Source organism: Tiliqua scincoides, chromosome 3 (assembly GCF_035046505.1).
Source record: "Tiliqua scincoides isolate rTilSci1 chromosome 3, rTilSci1.hap2, whole genome shotgun sequence".
NCBI classification, from domain to species: domain Eukaryota; kingdom Metazoa; phylum Chordata; class Lepidosauria; order Squamata; family Scincidae; genus Tiliqua; species Tiliqua scincoides.
This window is the reverse complement of record NC_089823.1, coordinates 140683779-140707768: the sequence shown is the minus strand read 5'-3', so window position 1 is coordinate 140707768 and position 23990 is coordinate 140683779. Positions and strand designations below refer to the sequence as shown.

Sequence of the window (23990 nt, the reverse complement as noted above, 5' to 3'; positions counted from 1 at the left end):
TCGCAGCTGGTTTTCTGATGCCTTCTGCATCACCGACTTCACATGTTGTGATGCAACCGTCCTCTTTGATGAGTGCGTTGATTTGACTCTTGTCTTCTGTCACTGCCATCACTGGATTGCTGCTCCGAGGCTTGTCAACGATGTTGCTTCTCCACTCTTGAGGCATCTCACCCAATGTCTGACTGTACTGATGTCAATGGTATTGTCACCATATACATTTTGGAGTCAAGTGTAGATTTAAATTGGACTGATTTCTTCTGCAGTGAGGAATTCAATCACGGCCCCTTTGTTTTATACGAGCCCCTTTATTTTATATGAGTTATCTGAAACATTTACCATTTTAAACTGCTCATGCACCAAACTCATATGACATATTGTACTGCCACTTCATACAATGAAACGAAACATGTCTAGTGACCACCCAGTCAAACACACAACATTATGCGGCACCAGTTTTGAAATTTTAAAAAAGGAGGCATTAATTTTGTACCAACTCTCATATAACATGTTATTATTCATAAAAACCAAGGTGTCCACAATTTTGGCCACTAGTAGTATCATCACCACCTCCCGAGGGTGTCACCCAGTGTTTCCCTCCTGCTCCCCCGCTAGCTACACCACTGCATGTTGAGCCCTGCCAATTCTGATTGACCACAAGGGTATTATTGTTTACCTGATGTCTCTAGTTCACACCAAAACACTCCAGGTGTTTGGTGCGTGTGTGTGTACAGAATAGCTAATAGAATGCTATAAAGAGATTTCTGTCTTTATTTTCTAATCTCCTTCTGCTGTTTCTCCACTGTAATGTCAGTAGGTTAAGTATCACCTCCTACTGCTTCCTGAGTGACAACATTTTACAGCCTGATCTCTCTACCTATTTCTGTGTAATCACGTGCTTTTTCCTCATATGATTGCAGAGTACAAGCAACCCTATGGAGAGCCCATTTGTGAGTGTAATTTTGCCTTGGCAAGCCTCAAAAAATATCATTATTCCAAAGGAGTTTTCAGATTGACAGCTTCAGTGGCTTCTACCTGGAGGCTGAATCAATAAGGCCTGTAGTCTCACTACTTAGTGCATTGCGGAGGCAGGTCAGTAAGAAAGCTATCTGCAAAAGAGTTGCCTATAGGGTCAAAAAATTCCATGTTTATTGTTTTTCATGCTCAAATGAAATGGGAAATGCAAATACAGTATAACTGAAATATCAGGAAAGTGAATGTTAAGACAATTTTGCTACACCTGATTTTAGGCACTCACAGCTCAATCCAAAGGTTGCACTAAGCTGGCACAGACACTTTGCACCAGCCCAGGAGTGTAGCAAATGTACCATAAAGCATGTTTGTGACTACTCTGGAGTTGGCTAGGCGGGTACAGAGGCCTGCACCAGCTTGCAGAGGCCAAATACAGCCTCCACAGCGCCAGGACAGGGTGAGTTTGCACCAACCTGGGCAGGCTGGCATAAGGGGTGAGAGAGAGTGGAACAGAGGTGGTGAGGGGGCTTTTTTGGGTGGGGGAGGATGGAATTGAAGGTGGATCAGGGTTGGGAGTAGCATAGGATTGGCAGCACCAGCCCGCACCGTATCCGAACCCCTGTTCCCAGGCCCTACAGCTTTACACAGGTTTTACACACCTGCTAGCACAAGTCCGAGTAGCCCCCCATAGGGGTGGCTGTGACATTACTCCGGGTAAGTGGGAAAATATCCCCTTACCCCGAGTTGCCGTCCAGCCACTTCCTAACATGCACTGGACACAGCGGAGACCAGCTGGCCTGTCTGTTCCAGCACAGATTAGGATTGGGCTACCTGTTATACAGCCAATGCTATTCTGTATTTTGGAGGAAGATTTTCAGCAGTGTTGAAAAATGCACTCCCAACAATTTTTCAGCTATGCACATGAAAATATCTGCTTATTCATTTACATTGCCCTTTCTCAGCCCCTTTCTCAACTGGCTTCATTTGTCCTCATTGATGCCTTCACACAGACAAATCAGACTGGTTCTGTAGCATCGTGATGTCATCCTGTTCATTATGTGATTCATGATTGGCTTGTATCATTTGTGTGAAAAATACAGGAAGAAGTAGTAACCAGAAGGGGGAAAATATGCCAATCTAAAGCAGCAGCAAATAAGGGAAGCAATGGTACTGAAGGGGATTGGAAAAAGGTTAATATTTCGACTGTCAAAGCATAAAAAAAATTTAACTGCCCCAACATCCCTGGAAATCACTTTTTTCCGCCTGAACCATACTGAAACCTTGTATTTTCATAGAGTGTTACTACATTATGACTATTCTATTCACTTTGATGGCAAGCACACCATGTTAGGGCCCCTTCTGATTTTATCTGAGTGGTGTGGAAGTCACTGTGGTGTGTGTCCTTTCAGCAACATCAGAGCATCCTGATCATGTGAGAGAAACCAACTGCATAGCCACTTCCTTCCCATGATAAAAATCAGTGCTGCGGAAAGGAGCTGTGTGTGAATGAAAAGTTCTGAGGTTAGCAGAGTTGCATTGCACATATTTCAGCAGCTCCCAGGCTCCGAAGGTAAAATTGGAAAGGGTTCATACATGGGAAAGTTTCTGTTACATTCCATTGTCAACAAATAGAAGCCAGGAAGTCACCAGGGGCTGGATCAGTTCTCGGTCAGTCCCAGCTGAGTGTTAAAGGACAAAACTAAAAACCTGCATGCCCTGGGCAACTTGGGTTCACCATACAGGCCCTCCTTGAGACTTCATCATGCTTCTGAAAGCAAGCCTCTTTCCACATCTGTGTCAACACTCTGCATTTTTCCCCTTCTGACTCAGTAACAGCTGTCCCATAAAGCAATCACTTTTTATCCATCATCTCCAGCTTTGGTGTACAAGCACTTGACTCCCAGTTATACACAAAGCTAAGATGTTCAGCGCTTTGACAGGGGTTAGCAAAGCCTATTTTCACGTTAGCAATTAGACCATCAGCATGAATTATTCAGCCCTCTGACTTGGGTTTCAGAGTAATTGCAGTGCTGGTCTTTTTTGCTTCCTTTCTCCTTGCCATATGCTCCAGTTCACATTACCTCTTTTGGATGCTCTACTTTCTTTCTTCAGGAGGCCATGGCTCTGAAACATTTATTGTGTTTGCTAACAACTTCTTAGCACAGACACTCCTCAGCTACAATAGCAATCCCAAGGTCTTCAAAAGGGTGGATAGACTTAAACAATTATTAAAAACTAACGTGAAGTGACATGCTGTACAAAGGATCAAATTATTTCTGAGAACAGAGGAGGGGAAAAAAATACCCCAGTGGCTTCCCAAGGGAGATGAACTTAAGTTAACAAGGCAATCAGCTTTCACTCTACCCCTGCAACATAACAGTTTGCACAGGGGAACTCCAATGTGGATGTGTTTGCAAGCTAGTTGTTACACTGGACACTTAGGGCACATTCAGGTATATTTCAACATGGCATTCTGAGGAAAAGCACCCTTGCATCTCCCTACCACAAAAGACTGAAAAGGTTTGTTTAATTTTTTTTAAATGAACACCACCAAACACATCTAATTTAGAAAGAGCGCTCCCATCTGTACAAATGTTATCATATCATTACTGTTCTTTTAGCCACACACACTGCTGTGTATAGTGATTGGCTTCAATTCAGATAGCACCGAGAGGAATCAGAAAGCACTTGTCATCAACACTGTTGACTTTAAGAAGTCCTCCTTTCATTTTATCTTTTTATCCTGACCTTATTAGGAATAACACAGATCTTCACAAATGTTCTCTGTTGCATACTAAGTTGAAATTACATTTTTTTAAAGATATGTTGATTGATTTCATTTCATTCAAATATTCCCTGATTTCTAAAGACTTTGAACGAACCCCTTTTCCAAGTTCTTCACAAAGTATCTACCATAACTAAAATGCAGGCAATATTTCCCTGGCCTTAATTTAATCTCACAAAGTGCAACCAAGGCAGCACACTCCCCAGGCAAGCACATCTCTTTCATTTGTCTTATGTACCTCCCAAGAAGGGAACCATCTAACCCTCCAACACCATGCAAGAGTTGGTTCCCTTATAGCTTTATGTATCTTCCAGCTAGCCAATCAGTGTTTTCAGCAGGAATCATCCTCTTTCCCTCCCACTCAGAACAAAAGAATCCACTAAAGACATACATCCCATAAATATTGAAACCACATCAAGTTCAAGGGGCTAGGAAAACAATTGTTGAAAAAGATACAACATTCATACAGTGTTGTTCAGGAATTGTTTTTTAAATGTTCAAATCATCTGGGAGTGATTTGTACACATCCTGCCTCCCCTCCCCATGCATTTCCTAAGTGTCATTTGTTTTTGTAAAGGTCACCCCATTTACATTTCACAGATACATGCCCTGCCCTTGGGGCATTCATGACTTTTTCAAGCTTCCTTGTGAAAAGAAGGAGCTTGGTCATCCTTCTGTTACTTACAAACAAGATACTTTGATGAAAGCTAAAAATCACCTTGGAACCAGTGGCATAGCTAATGATCATGTAGCCTGGTGTCAAGCTCAAAATGTTGCCCCGGAAGTGATGTCATAAATGGAAGTGACATCACACCCAGGCTTTTTAAAAAGTGAAAATTGGAACCCACCTGCTCCCCCCAGCAGCTCACCACCCACTTGCTCTGCTGCCCCCCCCCCCAATCAGCAGCATAGCTAAGGCATCTATCTGTTTCCTGGGTCAAAGATTTTGTAGTTTCCCCTCCATGACAAAATCAAATTTAAGTAAATAAAGAAAGTTATTGGTTCCATGCTGTATCATAATAACATCTCATTGGCACTCAGAACAATCAGTCTCTTAGGTCAGTTTTGAGTTAAGCAAATCCACTTTTTGTTCGTTCTGTAAGGCAGTTGTGTTTTCATTTTCAGGTTAATTGGCCATAACTTTTGATAGAATACAAATATTCCAATGCAGTTTGTTTCATTGCATTCTGCATTAAATTACCTTTCCAGTGATATTTAACAAGATGGTATTATTCATACATACCAAGATTTTCACAATTTTGGTCACTAGTGTCAAGCTCAGTTTGTTGTCTCCTCCAAAGCTTGATGCCCGGTGCAACATCTACCCCCTGCACCCCGTTAGCTATGCCACTGCTTGGAACACCTATTTAATAGTGTGAATTTTAGGGATGGGGGGGCTTGTCTTTCAATAAAACGAGTACAGTATAGCAAGCATGTAAAATTAATGTAAAGAGCATGATATTTTGATCCTCACAGACATCCATAGCTGAAGCCCAGTGCTCCACCTCCAAGAGCTAATGACCAACTTAGTGATCTGTTGTCAGACTGAACTGCATTACACACTCTAACAATGTCACAGTCATATCATCCAGGTTTCCCTCTGATCTCCCTGGTTGGGGTGAAGCTGATAAAAGGGGTTTCTTAATCTGGGGACATTGTTTGCTGTGTACCATTTTTTTTCCACTATGCCCCATTTAGAGCTTTACACGTGCAGAGAATTTAACTGCATTCACCTATCTATTTATAAGTCTTAGGCTGCAATCCTATGCATACTTACCTAGGAGTAAGCTCTACAGAATACAATTCAATAAGAGTACCTCTAAGTAGAAAAGTGTAGAATGGCACTGTAAAATATATATGACAGATAAACAATTAATTCTCTAATAGCACAATCCTGCTCAAAAACAAAATATTTCAGTTTTAACATGCATAGGATTGTGCTATTAGAGAGGTGATTGTTTATTTGTCAGTATAGATATTTAACTATGCAATCCTATGGATGCCTACTCAGAGATAAGTCTTATTGAATTATTTAGTTTACCTGGAATTTACTCCCAGGTAAGTGCATTTAGGATTGCAGCTTAAATCTTACTTTTCAGCAGGAAAAATTCGAAAACACTATTCTATCACACGCTGCACACAAACCTCCCCCACATGTACTCAGAGCCAAAAGGCTTAATTTGAGCACTGGGAACCAAGTTCAGGCCCCATACGGAGGAATTTATTGTGCTTTGTTGAGTCGGAGCCAAAAATGGGAAACAATCGATGAAGGCTGAGCAGCTCAAGTGCTGCTTCGAGCCAGATGATCAGCAGAAGCATCTCTTTAGGTCAAGTGCTTCACAAATCTCATCACAAACAGGGGACCACTCAGCAGTTTCACAAACAAGGGAATTTCACCCAGGCCTTGCTGCCAATGCTTTCTGCCTGTGTGCCACTGGGATTGATGTAGCCGCGTCCTTGTCGGCACAGTTCCCTTCACAAATGCAATAAAGCTAAAGCTGAACTGGAAAGACTCACCCTTTTTAGCAGTGCTGAAAAATGTCTCCCTTTTTAGTAATTCTGCAGCTGTTTTGTGAAAGCATTTGCTTATTTATCTAGGTTGCTTTCATTGCCCAGTAGTCCTCATTTGCCAGTAATGACACCTTCATATAGATAAATCTGATTGGCCATACAGAGTTGAGACATCATGTTGTTCATCCTGACCTGGTGGAATTACTCATGTGACTAATCAGGAAAAAAGGAGATGCAACACCTATAAATGCAATTAAAACTGAAGTAACCATGGGACAAAAATTCTGCTGAAAAAAATGTGAACATCTCCACAATGTAATGATTGTTTGGGAAATATCTACCTTATTGGAATTGTTTCTACCTGAAAATCGAAACGGATGAGCATTAGCTGCATTCTAAATACAGCTAAACATTTTAGCTCATATTTTGGGAATCAGAATCAACAACACTCTGAAAATACTTCAGACATATTTACTTTTTTCTATTCAGTAAATTTCAACTTTTGCTGTACAGACAGGTGGTGGTTTCCCTACCTAATGGCTGGAATGATTTACTTTCAAAAACCATCATCCCTAGAATAAATATAGTAAGTACACTGAGGTATCATTCCCCTTCAACAAATGATACTGAGGTCAACAAATAGATTAAGAAATACAAGATTACTTGGATAAGAGTCCTCATCTCTCAACCAAAGTGGTACACACTGTGTCCTACAATGCTAGGGAGAAAGAAAAGCAATGGAACAATATAGCAATTTTATCATTTATGTAGCATTTTGTGAATAATCAAAGCACTTCACATTCATTATCCACCAGTAGCAGCAGCAACAGACAGGTAGTGATGACAAGTAATTTGATGAGGCTACTTCATGAATACATAGCTGGTTGGATGAAAAATTAGAGACTGGTCAGCTCATGCATTCTTCTCCCTTTGGGTGATAAATCTATAAACTCGTAGATTACAGTTCAAGGCTCATGTGACTGAAGCTGCAACCCTAAGCACACTTTCCTGAGAGTAAGCCCCACTGAACAAAATAGGACTTACTACTGAGTAGACCTGGTTAGGATTGTGCCTGAATTCCCCTCCAAACAAAAATTCCTTGCAGTAACGTCAGGGAGAAGAGGCCTAGCTTGGTTTTCTCCCTGACAGTTTTCTGGGTGGATTTTTTTTTTTTTTTTACAGAGGGTCATGGAAGCTTGCCTCTGAGGTGATGCAACTGAAACGCAGGTGTACTATTTCAGTGAGGTTTTGTTTTTAACCAAATCTCACTGTTTTGTGAGGCACATATTTAACTTCATGTTGCCTTTATAAAAAGACAGTTCTTTTAGGGGAGGGGGGTCTTAGACTGAGAACATCCCATACGTTCCTTCAAGAGACGAACACACCTCTGCAGAAACCCACCATAAAGAGTCTCCTGAAAAAGCACTTCACACAAAAGAAGGTCAGTAAAGGTCTGTTTTACCGTGAAACCAAGGTGCAACAGTGTTTGTGTTCCTTTCAAATCCAGCACGACGTGGAAGCTGCTCCTCTCTGTACCACTGAATTATGACTTCTCTGCAGAAAGGCCTTGGAGGCCGTTCCCAAGCTGTGCTGTATGAAATTTAAACAACAACAAAAAAAAGAAATAGAAAAAAGAAATACAGGTTAATGTCATGCAGAAATTGCTCTTTAAGCAAAAAATTGTAACAAGGTTGCAAATAAAAAAGATCCCCCCTTTTTAAGCCCAACAGACAATTGTCATTTTTAAAAGCTATTTCCCACCTTCACTATAATTTCTCTTTGAACCTCTGAGCCAAAATGAAGCACTAAGTGGGTATTAAGTCTAAATGTAAGGTAAATGAGAGATGGCAACTTCGCTCTAAGTCCAGAGTATTTGAGAAATTTCATTTCATATCTCTTCTTATGGTGTGAGTAAGGTTGACAGACACATTACAGTCACTGTGGGGATGTCACCCAAAATTGCCTCCTCACTGTGAGCAGTAGTTACCTGGCTGATGGGCAGCCCAATCCTGAGCTGCCTAGGGCACACGACTGCAGCGGCACCGAGAATGGCTCCCGCCGCATCCTGCACACCTCAGCCTGCCGCGGGTGGCGCCTCAGGAGAAGGGGACTTTTGTCCCCTTCTCCCAGGTAAAGGAAGCAGCCCCGCAATGGGGTAAAGCCGTTCGTGTACGGCACTGAGCCCCACACAAATGCCTTGGATCTGGTGGAGCAAAGCTCCACGGGACCCGACTCCCTCTCCCAGCACTTTCTCCACCTCCTGCCTCCCCATCACACCTCCTTCCCACCCTCCGCCTGCCTCCCCCCTCCCTGGAACGCCTCCTCCCAGCCCCCGCTTACCATGCCATGGCTCGGCGGCCCTTGAGACCACCAAGCAGTGGAGGACGAGCGCCCGCCCAGCACTAGCCCAGTGCCAGCCAGCACTGGGCTAGCATGGGCACTGGCCCGGCAGTAAACCTCGCAGATGTACCTTATGGCACATTTGTGACAGTGCACTCTGGCAAAAAGCCAGAGCGCCAAGCTCAGGATTGGGCTCTGAGTCATTTAGACATAGATGGCAATGTCATTTAGAACCCACAGGGTCCGCCTGGCAACACAGGCTTTTCTTCTAATAATGAACAGTAGATCACATTTATTGAACTGTGATTTCTCTTACAGCACAATCAAATGCATCCATATCAGAAGAAAGATCCACTGCGTGAGGTGGCTTACACACAGGAAAGTGTGCGTATAGGATTGCAGCCTTAGTGTGACTACGAATGGCCATTTGCCAAATGGCAACTTACCATGGCGTGCATTTAACCACGTGGTAAGCTGCTCATCTCTAATGTCCTGCCAAAGGATGAGGAAAGCTATACCACATATCAGCACCTGATCAGAAGTTCAAGGAAGCAGTGGGGTGGTAAAATTTCCCTGGCCATTTGGTAGGATATTAATAACAAACAGTTTACCAAGTACATGGTAAGTTACCACTTAGTAAATTGTTGGCTACATCCATTCTTACACTTAAAAGAAACAGCCATTTTTCAAAACATTTTCTGATATAAAAATATAATTAATCAATAAATTTGTTTAAAAAAAAAAACAATTGATCAAATAAAAAGTCTTCATGTGATTTACATTCCTTGTTTTACAGATTTTTGGTCCAGCCAGATCACTTTTCATAAAATTTGTAACTGTTGTCGGTTTTGCCTACACTTTAATGAAGTAACATATTGAAATGACAAATCAAAACTTCCCCTTTCCTTATAGGAGAGATAGGAAGCCAAATATTAGGCATTGCTTTGTTAAAGAAAGCAACAGAAAGCAACACTGACATCAGCAAAACAATACTTTATCATGCCTCCTCCATCACCATTCCTAGTTAGCAGTGGCTGATGAAGTGGCGGCTGGGGAGGGGTCTGGGCCCTGGATGGGAGGCTGCAGAGGGGTGTCTAGGGGCAATGGCACATGGGGGGTGTTTGCCATTTCTATCTCTGTCTGCTAAGGACATGAAGCAGAGGATTCTGGGACATAATCTAGGAAGCCTAAGTAATGGAGGTCACTAGGTCTGTTGGGCTTCACCACCACCTAGCATCAACTGTCAGTGAAATCTGAAAACACATCTCTTCTGCTGCTATATAATGCAGAAGAAAATCAGTGGTGCTGAATAAGTTGCCTTTCAGGAAAGCTTCTCTGCCATTATGGATCTCATTAAAGAACCTGTGATAAGATCCAAGCAAACAGTAGGTTCCCCAAGCATACAGTAGTTGTAAAACTAGTGATCCAGAGAGTCATCACCAAATATGCCAAACCAGTATTAGGGAAAGTTCCATTCACAGAGTATTTGGGATGCCTTTATAGAAACTGTGGTGAGCAACATTCCTTTATAAATGTGATAAGACCAATACTAACCTGAAATCATGAGATTTCACTGTTATCAAAATGCATGATTTAAGACTAAAAAAGATTTAATCTTTCTTTGTACAAGCATACAATAAGAGTCTTTATGGGCCAAGTTTAAAAAGCTACCTAACCTGACTCAGATAACAATATTACTTAGAAATGGATACAGGTTTGGATAAGTAGAGCCTACTAAAGGTCTTTTTGGCCTCACTTGAGAATTAAGAACATATTTACAAGCCAAGCACTACACTAAATAGCTTCACTTTAGAAGGTTCAGAATGAAAAGTTGAATTATATTCCATAGTCCTTAAAATGAATTACTTTTATTAACATTTTATGATGTTATTTCAGAGAAGCCTCTTTGATTTAAGTGGCCTGGAATAACAACAAAAAAATGAAAAGATTGCTTTGACGACTCACAAGCAAAACAGAAAATCTACTGCCTTTCAGACAGGACAATTTTGATTCCCTAATCAAGCTGCGAATGCCAGCAACCATTAGGAGCAAGTTTCGGTATCAAAACACAGCAAGATAAAGAGATTGCTTGTCAAAGCAGGACACAAAACACTGAGCAGGAAGGGGACCAGGGTTCCTTTCGTCCTGCTGGGTTGCCAGACTTCACAAAAGCAACAACTGAACAGCACAAGCCTTGGCAAGAAAAATGAAAATACAAATTGACGCGAAGAGACCTTCTTATACTTAGTGGAACTTATTGGTTGTTGTACATTTTAGAAACTAAACAATATGTTTGGGTTTGCACATGCTTGCTTGGAACACCAAGGCTAATTAATAATATCACAGAGTGCCTTATAGACCCAGGAGGAATCACTGATAAAACTTTGCCTAACTCCATCTGCTATGCTGAGTTGGTTTCCACTGTTGAAAATCCTGTGTATTTATCAGATAGGTAAGAAATCAACATTGGAGAAGGCACTAATTGTGCCCAAAGAAAATCTCAGACTAGAGTAGAAACACATTTTGGAGGAAGCATTCTCAAGTAAATTCTTCTAGTTCATACTTTGCTTGTCAAAAAGTTGCTAGTTTGCTTGTCAAAAAGTAAAATTCATAATTTACAAATTTACTTCATTTTCAGCATTCTCCATTATGGATATTTATTTATTTTAAAACATTTTTACTGTGTTGTTCCTTCAGCTATAGGGACGCACAAGGTGGCTTATAAAAGACAGTAAAAATACAATAGGAAAAATAAAAGACAGCAATAAAAAAGTATACACAGCAGCAATAGGGCAGTAAAAGGCATTAAAAGAAACAGCAGAAACAGTTTTTTTTTAAAAAAATCCAATAAAAACAGCAAACAATAATACAGTGCAAAACCAAAGATTCAAAGCAGCAAACTAAATAACAAAACCTAGGGTGGGAAAGCCAAAAAGAAAAGTCTTAAGCCCCCTACCAGAAAGCTAACAGGCCTAATTCCCATGGGAGGGAGTTTAAGGCACATGAGAGAGGTAGCTGGTTTCACTGTTGACACAACACTGAGGACTGAAGAAGGGAACATGAGTGATGCAGTGACCACTAGAACTGCAACAACAGAAATGTCCATCTTCCCTGGGACTCCTAATTACATATAAGGCATTAAAAATGTCACTTCCAGTTTTACGAAAAAATCAGAAGTGACTTTTTTCACCTCTAAGACTCAGTCTCAGCCCAGCAGAGGCAGCGGATGGACATCCACTACCTCTGCTGGGCTCACGGAACCCTCCAGAGATGATGGGAGCAGAACTCCTCTCGCCCTGGAGTATTGTGTTCAGTTCTGGTCGCCACATCTCAAAAAAGACATAGTGGAAATGGAAAAGGTGCAAAAGAGAGCGACTAAGATGATTAGTGGGCTGGGGCACCTTCCTTATGAGGAAAGGCTATGGCGTTTGGGCCTCTTCAGCCTAGAAAAGAGGCGCCTGAGGGGGGACATGATTGAGACATACAAAACTATGCAGGAGACGGACAGAGTGGATAGAGAGATGCTCTTTACACTCTCACATAACACCAGGACCAGGGAACATGCACTAAAATTGAGTGTTGGGAGAGATGAAAGAAAATATTTCTTTACTCAGCGTGTGGTCGGTTTGTGGAACTCCTTGCCACAGGATGTGGTGATGGCATCTGGCCTGGATGCCTTTAAAATGGGATTGGACAGGTTTCTGGAGGAAAAATCCATTACGGGTGACAAGCCATGATGTGTATGTGCAACCTCCTGATTTTAGAAATGGGCTATGTCAGAATGCCAGATGCAAGGGAGGGCACCAGGAAGAGGTCTCTTGTTATCTGGTGTGCTCCCTGGGGCATTTGGTGGGCCGCTGTGAGATACAGGAAGCTGGACGAGATGGGCCTATGGCCTGATCCAGTGGGGCTGTTCTTATGTTCTTATGCTTCCAGAGGGGGCACATGCCAGGGGGCGTGGGGTGCCATGGACCCAATCCGTGAATAAATTAATCTGCGGATACGGGATCCATGGATATAGGGCCTCCCCTGTAGTTGCTGCAGGAACGTGAGTACAACTTAGTAGGTAATACTGGAAGTTGGTCGGATGAGACATATGGGTAAAATGTAGTAACTGAAGGGTATAACATGAAAGAAAAGTCAAAACTGAAAGGGTATGGGAATAGCGCTATACAGTATGTATGTTGAAGAAATTTATATTTGCAAAGAAATCCTTGGAGGTGAGAGCGAGAGGCCGAATGAGAGCATTTGGGTAAAAATAAAAGGGAAAGGAAGTGATGGTGAGGTAACCATGGGAGTCTGTTACAGGTTGCCCAGCCAGAAGGAAGACCTGGAGAATACCTTCCTGACCAAACAGCCAAATTTTCAAAGAAGAGAGAAGTGGTAGTAATGAGACTTCAACTACCCATACGTCTGTTGGAAGCATACTCTGCCAAGAACAAGTGGTCTAATAAATTCTTGATGTTCCTCACTGAATATTTCATCCATATCTCTGTGTGCCACATCCCTGATTGTGCTTCAATATCTCAAAAAGACAATTTTATACTGAAGTGTTGGCAATATTTGGTTCAAAGGCAGATGCTTCTTTGACAAAAAGCTCTTCAGAGGCAAAACTGAAGACCATCTCATGGTGGTGGTTTCACTCTCCTCTCCTAAAGTCTTGAAGTGCTTTAGTTTAGAAAAAGTTTGACGGTACGACGGGGATTTATAAGATTCTAAGAGGTATGGAGAGAGTGAATAACAGGGAAATGTTCACTTTTTCTGAAATGCAAAATACTCAGGAGATCATCTGTTGAAATAGACAGGCAGCAAGTTTATGGGAAAAAAGGAAATATTTGTTCATATACATACCACATTATCAACTGATGGGAATTCAATGCCATATGACACTGTGATGGCCAAGAGCAAAATACTTTAAAAACAGTTAGAAAAACATATGAAGGAGAGATCTGTTGCTGGCCACTAAACCACAGTAGGCAGAAGCCTATCCATGTTCAGGTCTGACTACAAGATACAGGGGCTGAAACCTGGGGATGTTTCACTGGCATTATACCCTTGTAATGAGTTTCCCTGTGCATCTGAGTCATAGGAGATGGCCCCTTTCAGAAAACAGAAAGCTGAGCAACAGGGACCTCTAGTCTGACTCATCATGGTCATTTGTATTGTTGGTTCTGAAAGGTTTATTTAAGGCAAGACTAATAATACAGTAGATCTCTTACTTCCACATTCAAAAAATAAAGCAGATTGTTGTACTACATCCAGCACAAATTCTTTGACCTCACATTTACAGTTCTCCGTGCCCCAATTCATCTTTCTGCCCTCACATTCCAATATGCTGGTTCTGTGAGCATCACTCTTTCATTAGGGATATGCATTCATTCCAGAATGAATGAAAAAGTTAATAACTGAATCAGGTTGCACACACTGAGGAGAAACCATTTAGAATAAGCGCATTTAAGCTGAAGACATCGCTACTAATGATGTCTGCACCAGCCAATGACATCAAGGTCATCTCCCCACTGCCTTCCATGTTTCAAATCCTGCTTCTCCCACAAATGCAGCACAAGTTGGCTAACAACAAAATCCCCAAATACAATAAAGATGTACTAAAACTACAGCATTAAAACAATGCTTTAAACAGCAGAAGAAACAAACACACATTGTCTGTGTCCTTTTTCAGAACACATAATTCCTCAGGAGTATCTCTGTGTCTGGTCAAGTCACTGGTTTGACATGATTAAAAACCATTAAATGGATCTAGTTTACGGGATAGAGTATGCCAAAGCCATGGATCCCCCTGCTTAAAAAATGAGAATGATTGCCTGACCTGAGCTGATAAGCATTATTATAATTATTACGAGGCATCATCAAGTAATCAGAACAAAGGCTCTTAAAATGCACAACAAATAAATTGCAATGTTATCATGAATATATTAAGGAACAGGCCTTGTTGAGAATCATGCCTGCTTCTCTCCCATACTGAAATCTGGAGAGGCATTCCTAGAAGTAACTGTCACCATGTGGGAATTATACCATGTAGATTATCCCTGAGCCATTTTAGTAGAACAAACCAACCTTGTTGGCTGCACCGTGGTCAAAGGTAGATTGGGACAGGCACTGGTCAGCTTTGTGCCTTGTTCCATATTCAAACCAGCTGCTTGGAACAGGTTACTTAGCCCAGCCACACTTCCTTTTCGGATGGCTCGCAAAGATTGACACCGATACTCATCTCGCGCCCGGCGTGCTTTATAGCGCCTTTCTTCATCAGCAGCTTTTGAGCGACGTACTGCAGGGGAAAAGTTGTAGAAAATAATAAGCATTGCATGTTTTAACTTTTTTTTGCCTGTTTTTACTCTTCCTGAACATATATGAAGTTGCCTATATGAGACAGATCTTTAGGCCTCCTGCATTAGTGTTGTCTTCACTGATTAGCAGCTTCTCTTGAGAGCTATATTAATAAACCAGTACTACAACATGGAAAGCAAGCCATCTACTGCACATTGGAAGACCTTCTGGACCGGATAGCAAAGAGCATAGAACATTTCACAGATGAGATAAAAGTATTAAATTTCATAACCTGTGGTCAGAAATCTGGAGCTAATCAAAACACAATATACTAACCTTGAACAGCATCTATGCATCTCACATCACCTGCTTTATTCCCTAGATAAATGTTTTCTTTTATAATGGTAGGTTTAGAGTGGGGTGCTGCATTGTAATAAAAATTGTAAAACAGAACTGTCACAATCTACTCATGCCTCTTCTCACCAAGGTGACCTTATATTCACTCTGTCTCACAACAAGGTTCTAGGCTCCCCTCTCTGGATGTCAAGCCTTGACTACCAGGGTACAATTTCCACATTTGGTAGTAGATGAGCAGCCAGGTCAGATTTAGATGAACCCAAAAACAGTAAAGCTCAATGAAACTCAATCTCTATTCTATAATAGGTTTATTTCAGAGTATAGATATACAGTAGTTTCATAACTCAATAGAAAGTACTTGAAGATACAATGCCAAACACACACAGAAATAAAACAACAAAAGGTAAAACTTCTGAAACTTGAAACCCTGTCTCTTACTCTGACTCACTCTGACTAAGCCTCTGGGCCTAGTTAGTAGGAGGCCAGATTTTACACTAGAAAAGGAATTGAGAATAAGACAGCTAATATTACAATGCCATCCCACACCAGGAGTATTGTGTCCAGTTCTGGTCACCACATCTCAAAAAGGATAGTGTGGAAATGGAAAAGGTGCAAAAGAGAGCAACCAAAATGATTACTGGGCTGGGGCACCTCCCTTATGAGAAAAGGCTACAGCATTTGGGGCTTTTCAGGCTAAAAAAGAGGCACCTAAGGGGGGACAAGATTGAGACATACAAAATTATGCAGGGGATCGATAGAGTGGATAGAGAGACACTCTTTTCCATCTCACATAACACCAGAACCAGGGGAAATCCACTAAAGTTGAGAGTTGGGAGAGTTAGGACAGACAAAAGAAAATATTTCTTATCCAGCGTGCAATTTGTCTGTGGAACTCCTTGCCACAGGAAGTAGTGATGGCATCTTGCCTAGATGCCTTTAAGAAGGGATTGGACAAATTTCTGGAGGAAAAGTTCATCACAGTTTACAAGCCATGGTGGGTATGTACAAGCTCCTGGTTTCAGAGGTAGGCTGCCTCTGATTACCAGTTGCAGGGGAGGGGACCAGGTCACAGGTCGTGTCTGTTGTCTTGTGTGCTCCCTGAAGTATTTCGTGGGCCACTGAGAGACATAGGAAGTTGGACTAGGTGGGCCTTTGGCCTCATCCAGCGGGACTCTTATGTTCTTATGTACCCCCAGCTTCCCCATTTCTAGGAAAGAGGTCATTTACACTCACAGTTCAAAACCAAGTGAAGTAACTGATGGAGTCTGACCCCTTCCTTCTCCATCAACGGAAGCTTTTCAAAAGGTGACTCTTCCAAATCAACAAGAAGGTTCTGCCCTCTGAAGGTTCCAAAGGCTTACATGACCCTCAGGTCACTCACTCCTCTCCAGGCAGAATAGCAAAGCTTGTTGCCATGGCTCTGGGCCAGCCTTTCCCAGTGTCTACTCAGCAGATCTGTTCCCACTGATTTCCATAGCAGGAAACCAGATTTAAAAAAAAAGTTTTTGTGTCAGTCTGGCTTTTAATTTTCTTTCACAAAAACAAAGAACTTGGTAAATATTAGCATTTTTAAAGGCATTTGGTCATTCCTTTGTAGGTCAATGATTGAAATCTCTTCCACCTTGCTTTAATACTCTCCAGGTTGGTTCACACAGAATTGCTCATCACCTCTCCCCAGATCTTTGCACTGACAACCAGAGTAGCACAGAGGCTGGAGTGTTGAAACTGGATCAGGAAAATGTGAATTCAAATCCCTGCTGAGCCAGGAAGTTCTGTGGTGGCCCTGTGCCATCATTCATGATTTAGGGGATTTATTTTGAGATGGGCTTGTCTGTGCAGACAATATTAAGCTGAAGAAACAATGGTCTGACTTAGTATAAAGCAACTTCATATGCTCATTTTAATTACATTTGTATTCTGTTTTTATTTAGTTCTATTTTTATTATGCCATTGTAAATTCTATTGATTATCATTCACAGCCTTGTTTATTTTCTGGAAAGACAGAATATAAATATCTTCAACAAAGTTATTCTCAGCAAGTCTTCCTCACAGGGATGTTGTGGGGTGAAAAATGTATATAGATATCACCCTTTGCTCCTTGAAGGAATGGTTAAGTACAGTAGTATGGTAGACAGCTAGATAGAAAAAATATTGGCAAAAAAGGAGAAGGGGTTGAGTTTGGCAGTAGGAATGGGGACAGTGGTCTGAAGTGCACCATTGACACAAGAAAGAAAAGTGCTACACAACATTAATCTGGAGTATCTGCAAACTTATTGGCAGGAGTGACAGGATTCCAGCCACAACTTCTTTCATAAAGATGTGAATGAATTCCTGCAGTGCTGGGAATGAACTTGAACAAGTCAAACCATTTGGGAAAGATTAGGAGATCTCCATATTTTATGGCCTCCTTGCTTTTCTGAAGAGCCATGAGTTACAGAGCTAGGCATGGATGTATATTATAAGAATGCCCCATGAATATGCATTTAAGTTTTTTAATGATTTGCTCCAGCTGCTCTCTTGTTAATAGTCCTTGGTCCACAGCTAATTTGGGAACAACTTGCAATAAATATTCAAGATCCAACTGGTATTTGAGTGCAAATATTGCATGCTGTGTTTCTGTTTTGCAGATGAGAGATTCAGAAAACATACAAAATGAGATCAAGTTTAAGAGCCCATGGCCAATATTCAGCCACTAGCAAAATATGTATTATTATGTCAGGTAGCATGTGAGAAGAGGGAGGGCTTACATGTTGTGGGTACCCAGATATAACATGCAGTGCGCCTCTGTTCTCCTTGCAAGCACATACATAAGAACATAAGAACATAAGAACAGCCCCACTGGATCAGGCCATAGGCCCATCTAGTCCAGCTTCCTGTATCTCACAGCGGCCCACCAAATGCCCCAGGGAGCACACCAGATAACAAGAGACCTCATCCTGGTGCCCTCCCCTGCATCTGGCATTCTGACTTAACCCATTCCTAAAATCAGGAGGTTGCGCATACACATCATGGCTTGTACCCCATAATGGATTTTTCCTCCAGAAACTCATCCAATCCCCTTTTAAAGGCGTCTAGGCTAGACGCCAGCACCACATCCTGTGGCAAGGAATTCCACAGACCGACCACGCGCTGAGTAAAGAAATATTTTCTTTTGTCTGTCCTAACCCGCCCAACACTCAATTTTAGTGGATGTCCCCTGGTTCTGGTATTATGTGAGAGTGTAAAGAGCATCTCCCTATCCACTCTGTCCATCCCCTGCATAATTTTGTATGTCTCAATCATGTCCCCCCTCAAGCGTCTCTTTTCTAGGCTGAAGAGGCCCAAACGCCGTAGCCTTTCCTCATAAGGAAGGTGCCCCAGCCCCGTAATCATCTTAGTCGCTCTCTTTTGCACCTTTTCCATTTCCACTATGTCTTTTTTGAGATGCGGCGACCAGAACTGGACACAATACTCCAGGTGTGGCCTTACCATAGATTTGTACAACGGCATTATAATACTAACCGTTTTGTTCTCAATACCCTTCCTAATGATCCCAAGCATAGAATTGGCCTTCTTCACTGCCGCCGCACATTGGGTCGACACTTTCATCGACCTGTCCACCACCACCCCAAGATCTCTCTCCTGATCTGTCACAGACAGTTCAGAACCCATCAGCCTATATCTAAAGTTTTGATTTTTTGCCCCAATGTGCATGACTTTACACTTACTGACATTGAAGCGCATCTGCCATTTTGCTGCCCATTCTGCCAGTCTGGAGAGATCCTTCTGGAGCTCCTCACAATCACTTCTGGTCTTTACCACTCGGAAAAGTTTGGTGTCATCTGCAAACTTAGCCACTTCACTGCTCAACCCTGTCTCCAGGTCATTTATGAAGAGGTTGAAAAGCACCGGTCCCAGGACAGATCCTTGGGGCACACCGCTTTTCACCTCTCTCCATTGTGAAAATTGCCCATTGACACCCACTCTCTGCTTCCTGGCCTCCAACCAGTTCTCAATCCACGAGAGGACCTGTCCTCTAATTCCCTGACTGTGGAGTTTTTTCAGTAGCCTTTGGTGAGGGACCGTGTCAAACGCCTTCTGAAAGTCCAGATATATAATGTCCACGGGTTCTCCCGCATCCACATGCCTGTTGACCTTTTCAAAGAATTCTATAAGGTTGGTGAGGCAAGACTTACCCTTACAGAAGCCATGCTGACTCTCCCTCAGCAAGGCCTGTTCGTCTATGTGTTTTGAGATCCTATCTTTGATGAGGCATTCCACCATCTTACCCGGTATAGATGTTAGGCTGACCGGCCTATAGTTTCCCGGGTCCCCCCTCTTTCCCTTTTTAAAAATAGGCGTGACATTTGCTATCCTCCAATCTTCTGGCACCGTGGCCGTTTTGAGGGACAAGTTGCATACCTTAGTCAAGAGATCTGCAACTTCATTCTTCAATTCCTTAATAACCCTTGGGTGTATGCCATCAGGGCCCGGTGACTTATTGATCTTTAATTTATCAATGAGGTCTGAAACATCTTCTCTTTTAACCTCTATCTGACTTAACTCCTCGGTCAGGAGGGGCCGTTCGGGCAGCGGTATCTGCCCGAGGTCTTCTGCCGTGAAGACAGATGCAAAGAACTCATTTAATTTCTCTGCCATCTCTAAGTCTCCTTTTATCTCCCCTTTCCCTCCCTCACCATCCAGAGGGCCAACCGCTTCTCTGGCGGGTTTCCTGCTTCTAACATATTTGAAGAAGCTTTTATTATTCCCCTTAATGTTGCTGGCCATGCGTTCCTCATAGTCTCGCTTGGCCTCCCCTATCACCTTCTTACATTTCTTTTGCCACAGTTTATGTTCCTTTTTATTCTCTTCATTAGGGCAAGACTTCCATTTACGGAAGGAAGCTTCCTTGCCCTTCACAGCCTCTCTAACTTGGCTGGTTAGCCATGCGGGCACTCTCCTGGATTTAGTGGAACCCTTCTTTCTTTGCGGTATACACCTCTGCTGGGCCTCTATTACTGTTGTTTTAAGCAGCCTCCATGCACTCTGGAGAGACTGGACTCTTTTTACCCTCCCTTTCAACCTCCTTCTAACCAGCCTCCTCATTTGAGGGAAGTCCGCCCGTCGGAAGTCAAGGGTTTTTGTTAGAGATTTGCCTTGTATTCTTCCCCCAACGTGCACATCAAAACGGATCGCAGCATGATCACTGTTCCCCAATGGCTCAGTAACATTTACATCTCTAACCAGGTCCTGCGTACCGCACAATATTAAATCCAGAGTCACCTGTCCTCTAGTGGGCTCCGTGACTAGCTGATCTAAGCCACAGTCATTTAGCACGTCAAGAAATCCGGTTTCCTTATCGTGACCAGAACACAAATTGACCCAGTCAATATGAGGATAATTGAAGTCCCCCATGATTACAACCCTGTCCTTCCTTGTCACCTCCCTGATCTGTTTCCTCATTTCAAGGTCCCCATCAGATTTCTGGTCTGGAGGACGATAGCACACCCCCAGTATTACATCGCTGCACAAGCCTGGTAATTTAACCCACAGAGATTCTACGGTGGAGTCGGACCCACCTTCAATCTCTACTTTGCTGGATTCTATCCCTTCCTTAACATAAAGGGCCACCCCACCTCCAACACGCCCCTGCCTGTCCCTCCTGTAGAGTTTATAGCCCGGGATTGCGGTATCCCACTGATTCTCCGCATTCCACCAGGTTTCCGTTATGCCCACTATGTCAATATTTTCCCTTGTCACCAGACATTCCAGTTCTCCAACCTTTGCTCGTAGACTTCGGGCATTTGCATAAAAGCATTTATATACGGAATGCCCCAGGATGGGCTGCTTATTCGGTCCTTTGTCCCCGCATCCTCTCATGCATGGGCATACAGACATGGGCATACATGCATGGGCATACATGCATGGGCATACAGACGTACCTTAGCAGGATTCCCATCAGTGGGGCAAATGATCCAGTGTACATGATGGGGGGGGGCAGATTTTGCCCTCATGGTAACAGCATGCCCAGTGTTTTTACTCTGTCCATCGGATTGAGTGGGAACTGTTGGGTGCAGCCAACAGCAGTTGTTGCAGAACTGCTGCAGAACTGTTGCAGAACAGAAGTGCAGTTCACTTACTTAACAAGAAAGTATAAAAGTATGCTTGAGTACATAACTGAGGAGGGGACTAAAGGCCCAATCCTATCCAACTTTTCAGCTCCAGTGCAGCTGCAATGCAGCCCTGAGATAAGGGAACAAATGTTCCCATACCTTGAGGAGGCCTCTGTGACAGCCTCCCCACCACAGAATGCAGTGTGTGACCCATTGGTGCAGCTGCACCAGCACTGGAAAATTGGATAGGATTGGGCCCTCACCCTCTAACCTGCCCTTGGTGACCCCAAGGTTCTATTTCTTGGTCATGCTAGAGTGTTGGGAGAGTGAGAATGAATGTTGGGAATGAATAAATGCAAAGAGACAAGTGCACAGTTTCTGTTCAGCAACACACAATATGCTTCTATTCCACTGAGCAGAATTTTTCATGAGATATTTTTCAAGGGTCACACACGGCAGTTCTATTGGCCAAGTGACAGCCAGTTAAGTCAATATTCTATTCTTAAACATTTAGGCTGGGTTCCAAAAGGACAGTACAATAAGGTCTGTGTGTTCAAAGGGGCTTGGGGCATATGTTTCTTGAACAGCCTCCAATGAAGCATAGCAAACCACTTTTGAAACTGCAGAGACTTTTGAAAGCAGCTTGTGTTAGAGGTCTGCTATTCAATGGGCAAGGGCAGAAAATCAAAAATCTCAGGGGGCATGTCTAAGCCCTCGGGTGAGCCTGAAGTTCTTTGGATCCAGGTCTTGTTGCATAAATTATAAGAAGAAATGTCTGCCCCTGCATAGGGGGCTCCAAGTCACACAATTCCTGGAACGTGCCCATATAGGATTGGTTCAGCCTCCTGAAACTCAGATCCTGGAATTCAGGGAATATCTGCTGGGGGAAGAGAAGAAGACTAATAGCATGATAGTACTTTTAAGATACCTCAAACCAGACTGTCTCCTCGCAAGAAATATTGCCTCCTCCTGCCTACATGTTTTAGAAATACATTTACTGTTCTTATCATTGTGTCCACCACTCAGTTGCTCTGAGATGGGGGCTGAAAGGCCATGCTGGAAATGGGGGAAGGGGTAGGAATGGGCACTTTGGAAAATTTCTTGCCCTGGCTATTGGTGCTACACCCTAACCCTTAGAAGCAGGTGGGAGCTCAGAAACTTTGGGTCACATCCTGAGACCTGGTAACCCTATATCTACTAGATTTGCCCAGCCAGTTCCAATATAGGTCCACTGCCAATTCAATGTTCCCATTAACCCAGAATAAACTCTAGCAAATAAAATCCAACTCACAGTGGTGTAGCTAAGGAGAGCAGGGGGGTACATTGACCCAGGTGCAACACCTTGAGGGGGTGCCAACCAGCACTCTGATGGTGGATTCCGAGGCTATGTGTGGCCTCCGGAGCCTTGGCATACCTTAGAAAGCCTTCTGGAGGCCTTATAAGACACTTCTGGTTTTAGCGAAAACCTGCTCACACCTCAGACCACCTCCTGGATGTCTCCGCGGGGTGTTCTGGGCATCTGGCCACAGGGCGTGTTAACACCCAGGAGGGATGTTAAAAATTTTTGTGTCCCGAGGTGTCAGATCCCTTAGCTACTGACAACTCAGGAAACCACTGACAACCACTGACAACCACTGACAACTCAGGAAACAGATGAACAAAACAAGATTGTCAATTTGGATTCAGTTTCCCCATGAGAAGAGGCCCAACGCCTTTATGGTAGAAGAATGGCATGGAGGTGTCTGACAGAAGTTTACACAAATATGAACTGTGTGGGGAAGGTCAAATTTTCTCCCTCTCATATACCCGATTGTATTGGCCAATTGGCCATGAACTCAGGACCAACAAAAAGAACTTCTTTACACAACATGTAATTCACTCATGTAATTAAGCGCACAATCCCAACTGTGCCGTGGGCTGGTGCAAGTCACTTACACTGGCCCAGGAGAGTCACAAACGTGCCATAAGGCACGGTTGCACCTCCTCAAGAGTCAGCTGGGCCAGTGCAGGAATGTGTGCCAGCCTGCGGAGTCTGAATCCAGCCTCTGCGCTGACTTGAAAGGGGAGGCTTACATTGGCCGAGCTCATTCCAGGATGGGGAGAAGGTGGGTGGAGGCCAGTCCAGGAGGCGGGCGGGGGGAGCAGGGGGGCAAGGAGCAGGAGGCAGGGCTGGGACCAGACCTAGCCCCTGTTTTTGAGCAGCGCAGAGCAGCTTAGGCTTATGCCACCTCTGGAGGTGGCACAAGTCCAAGGAGACCCATTGGGGATGCGGTGGCTTACCTGGGGTAAGGGGAAGAGTTTCCCCTTACCTCCAGCTGAGCTTTGGACCCTATCTTGTGCTGGATATAGTGCAGGCCTCTTGGCCTGCCTGTTCCAGCATAAAATAGGATTGCGCTGCACCTCATAGAATTCACTGTCATCTGATATGATGATTAAATTGTTTTGGGGTTAGACATATTCACAGAGACCAGCTTTATCCACAGATATTCATTATCACAGCAAAATGGAACCTCCAGGTAGAAAGGTACTATACCTCTGAATACCAGATGCTGGGGACAAATGACAGAGGAGACCATCACCTTCATGCTCTGCATGTGTACACCCAGAGGCATCTGGCTAAGCCACTGTGACAATGCTGGAGTTTGATTTGA

At 43.2% G+C, this 23990-nt stretch overlaps 1 protein-coding gene across 1 annotated transcript in view; it reads right to left on the bottom strand.

Moving 5' to 3' along the window:
- SH2D4B (SH2 domain containing 4B) overlaps nucleotides 1-23990 on the bottom strand; it is a 110833-nt gene that overhangs the window by 38146 nt on the left and 48697 nt on the right. Inside the window, exons 5-6 of the mRNA XM_066622111.1 lie at nucleotides 14681-14891; nucleotides 7728-7855 (exon numbers count right to left, since the gene is read on the bottom strand). Of these exons, the coding sequence (XP_066478208.1) occupies nucleotides 7728-7855; nucleotides 14681-14891 (339 nt within the window). The remainder of the gene's footprint in view (nucleotides 1-7727; nucleotides 7856-14680; nucleotides 14892-23990) is intronic.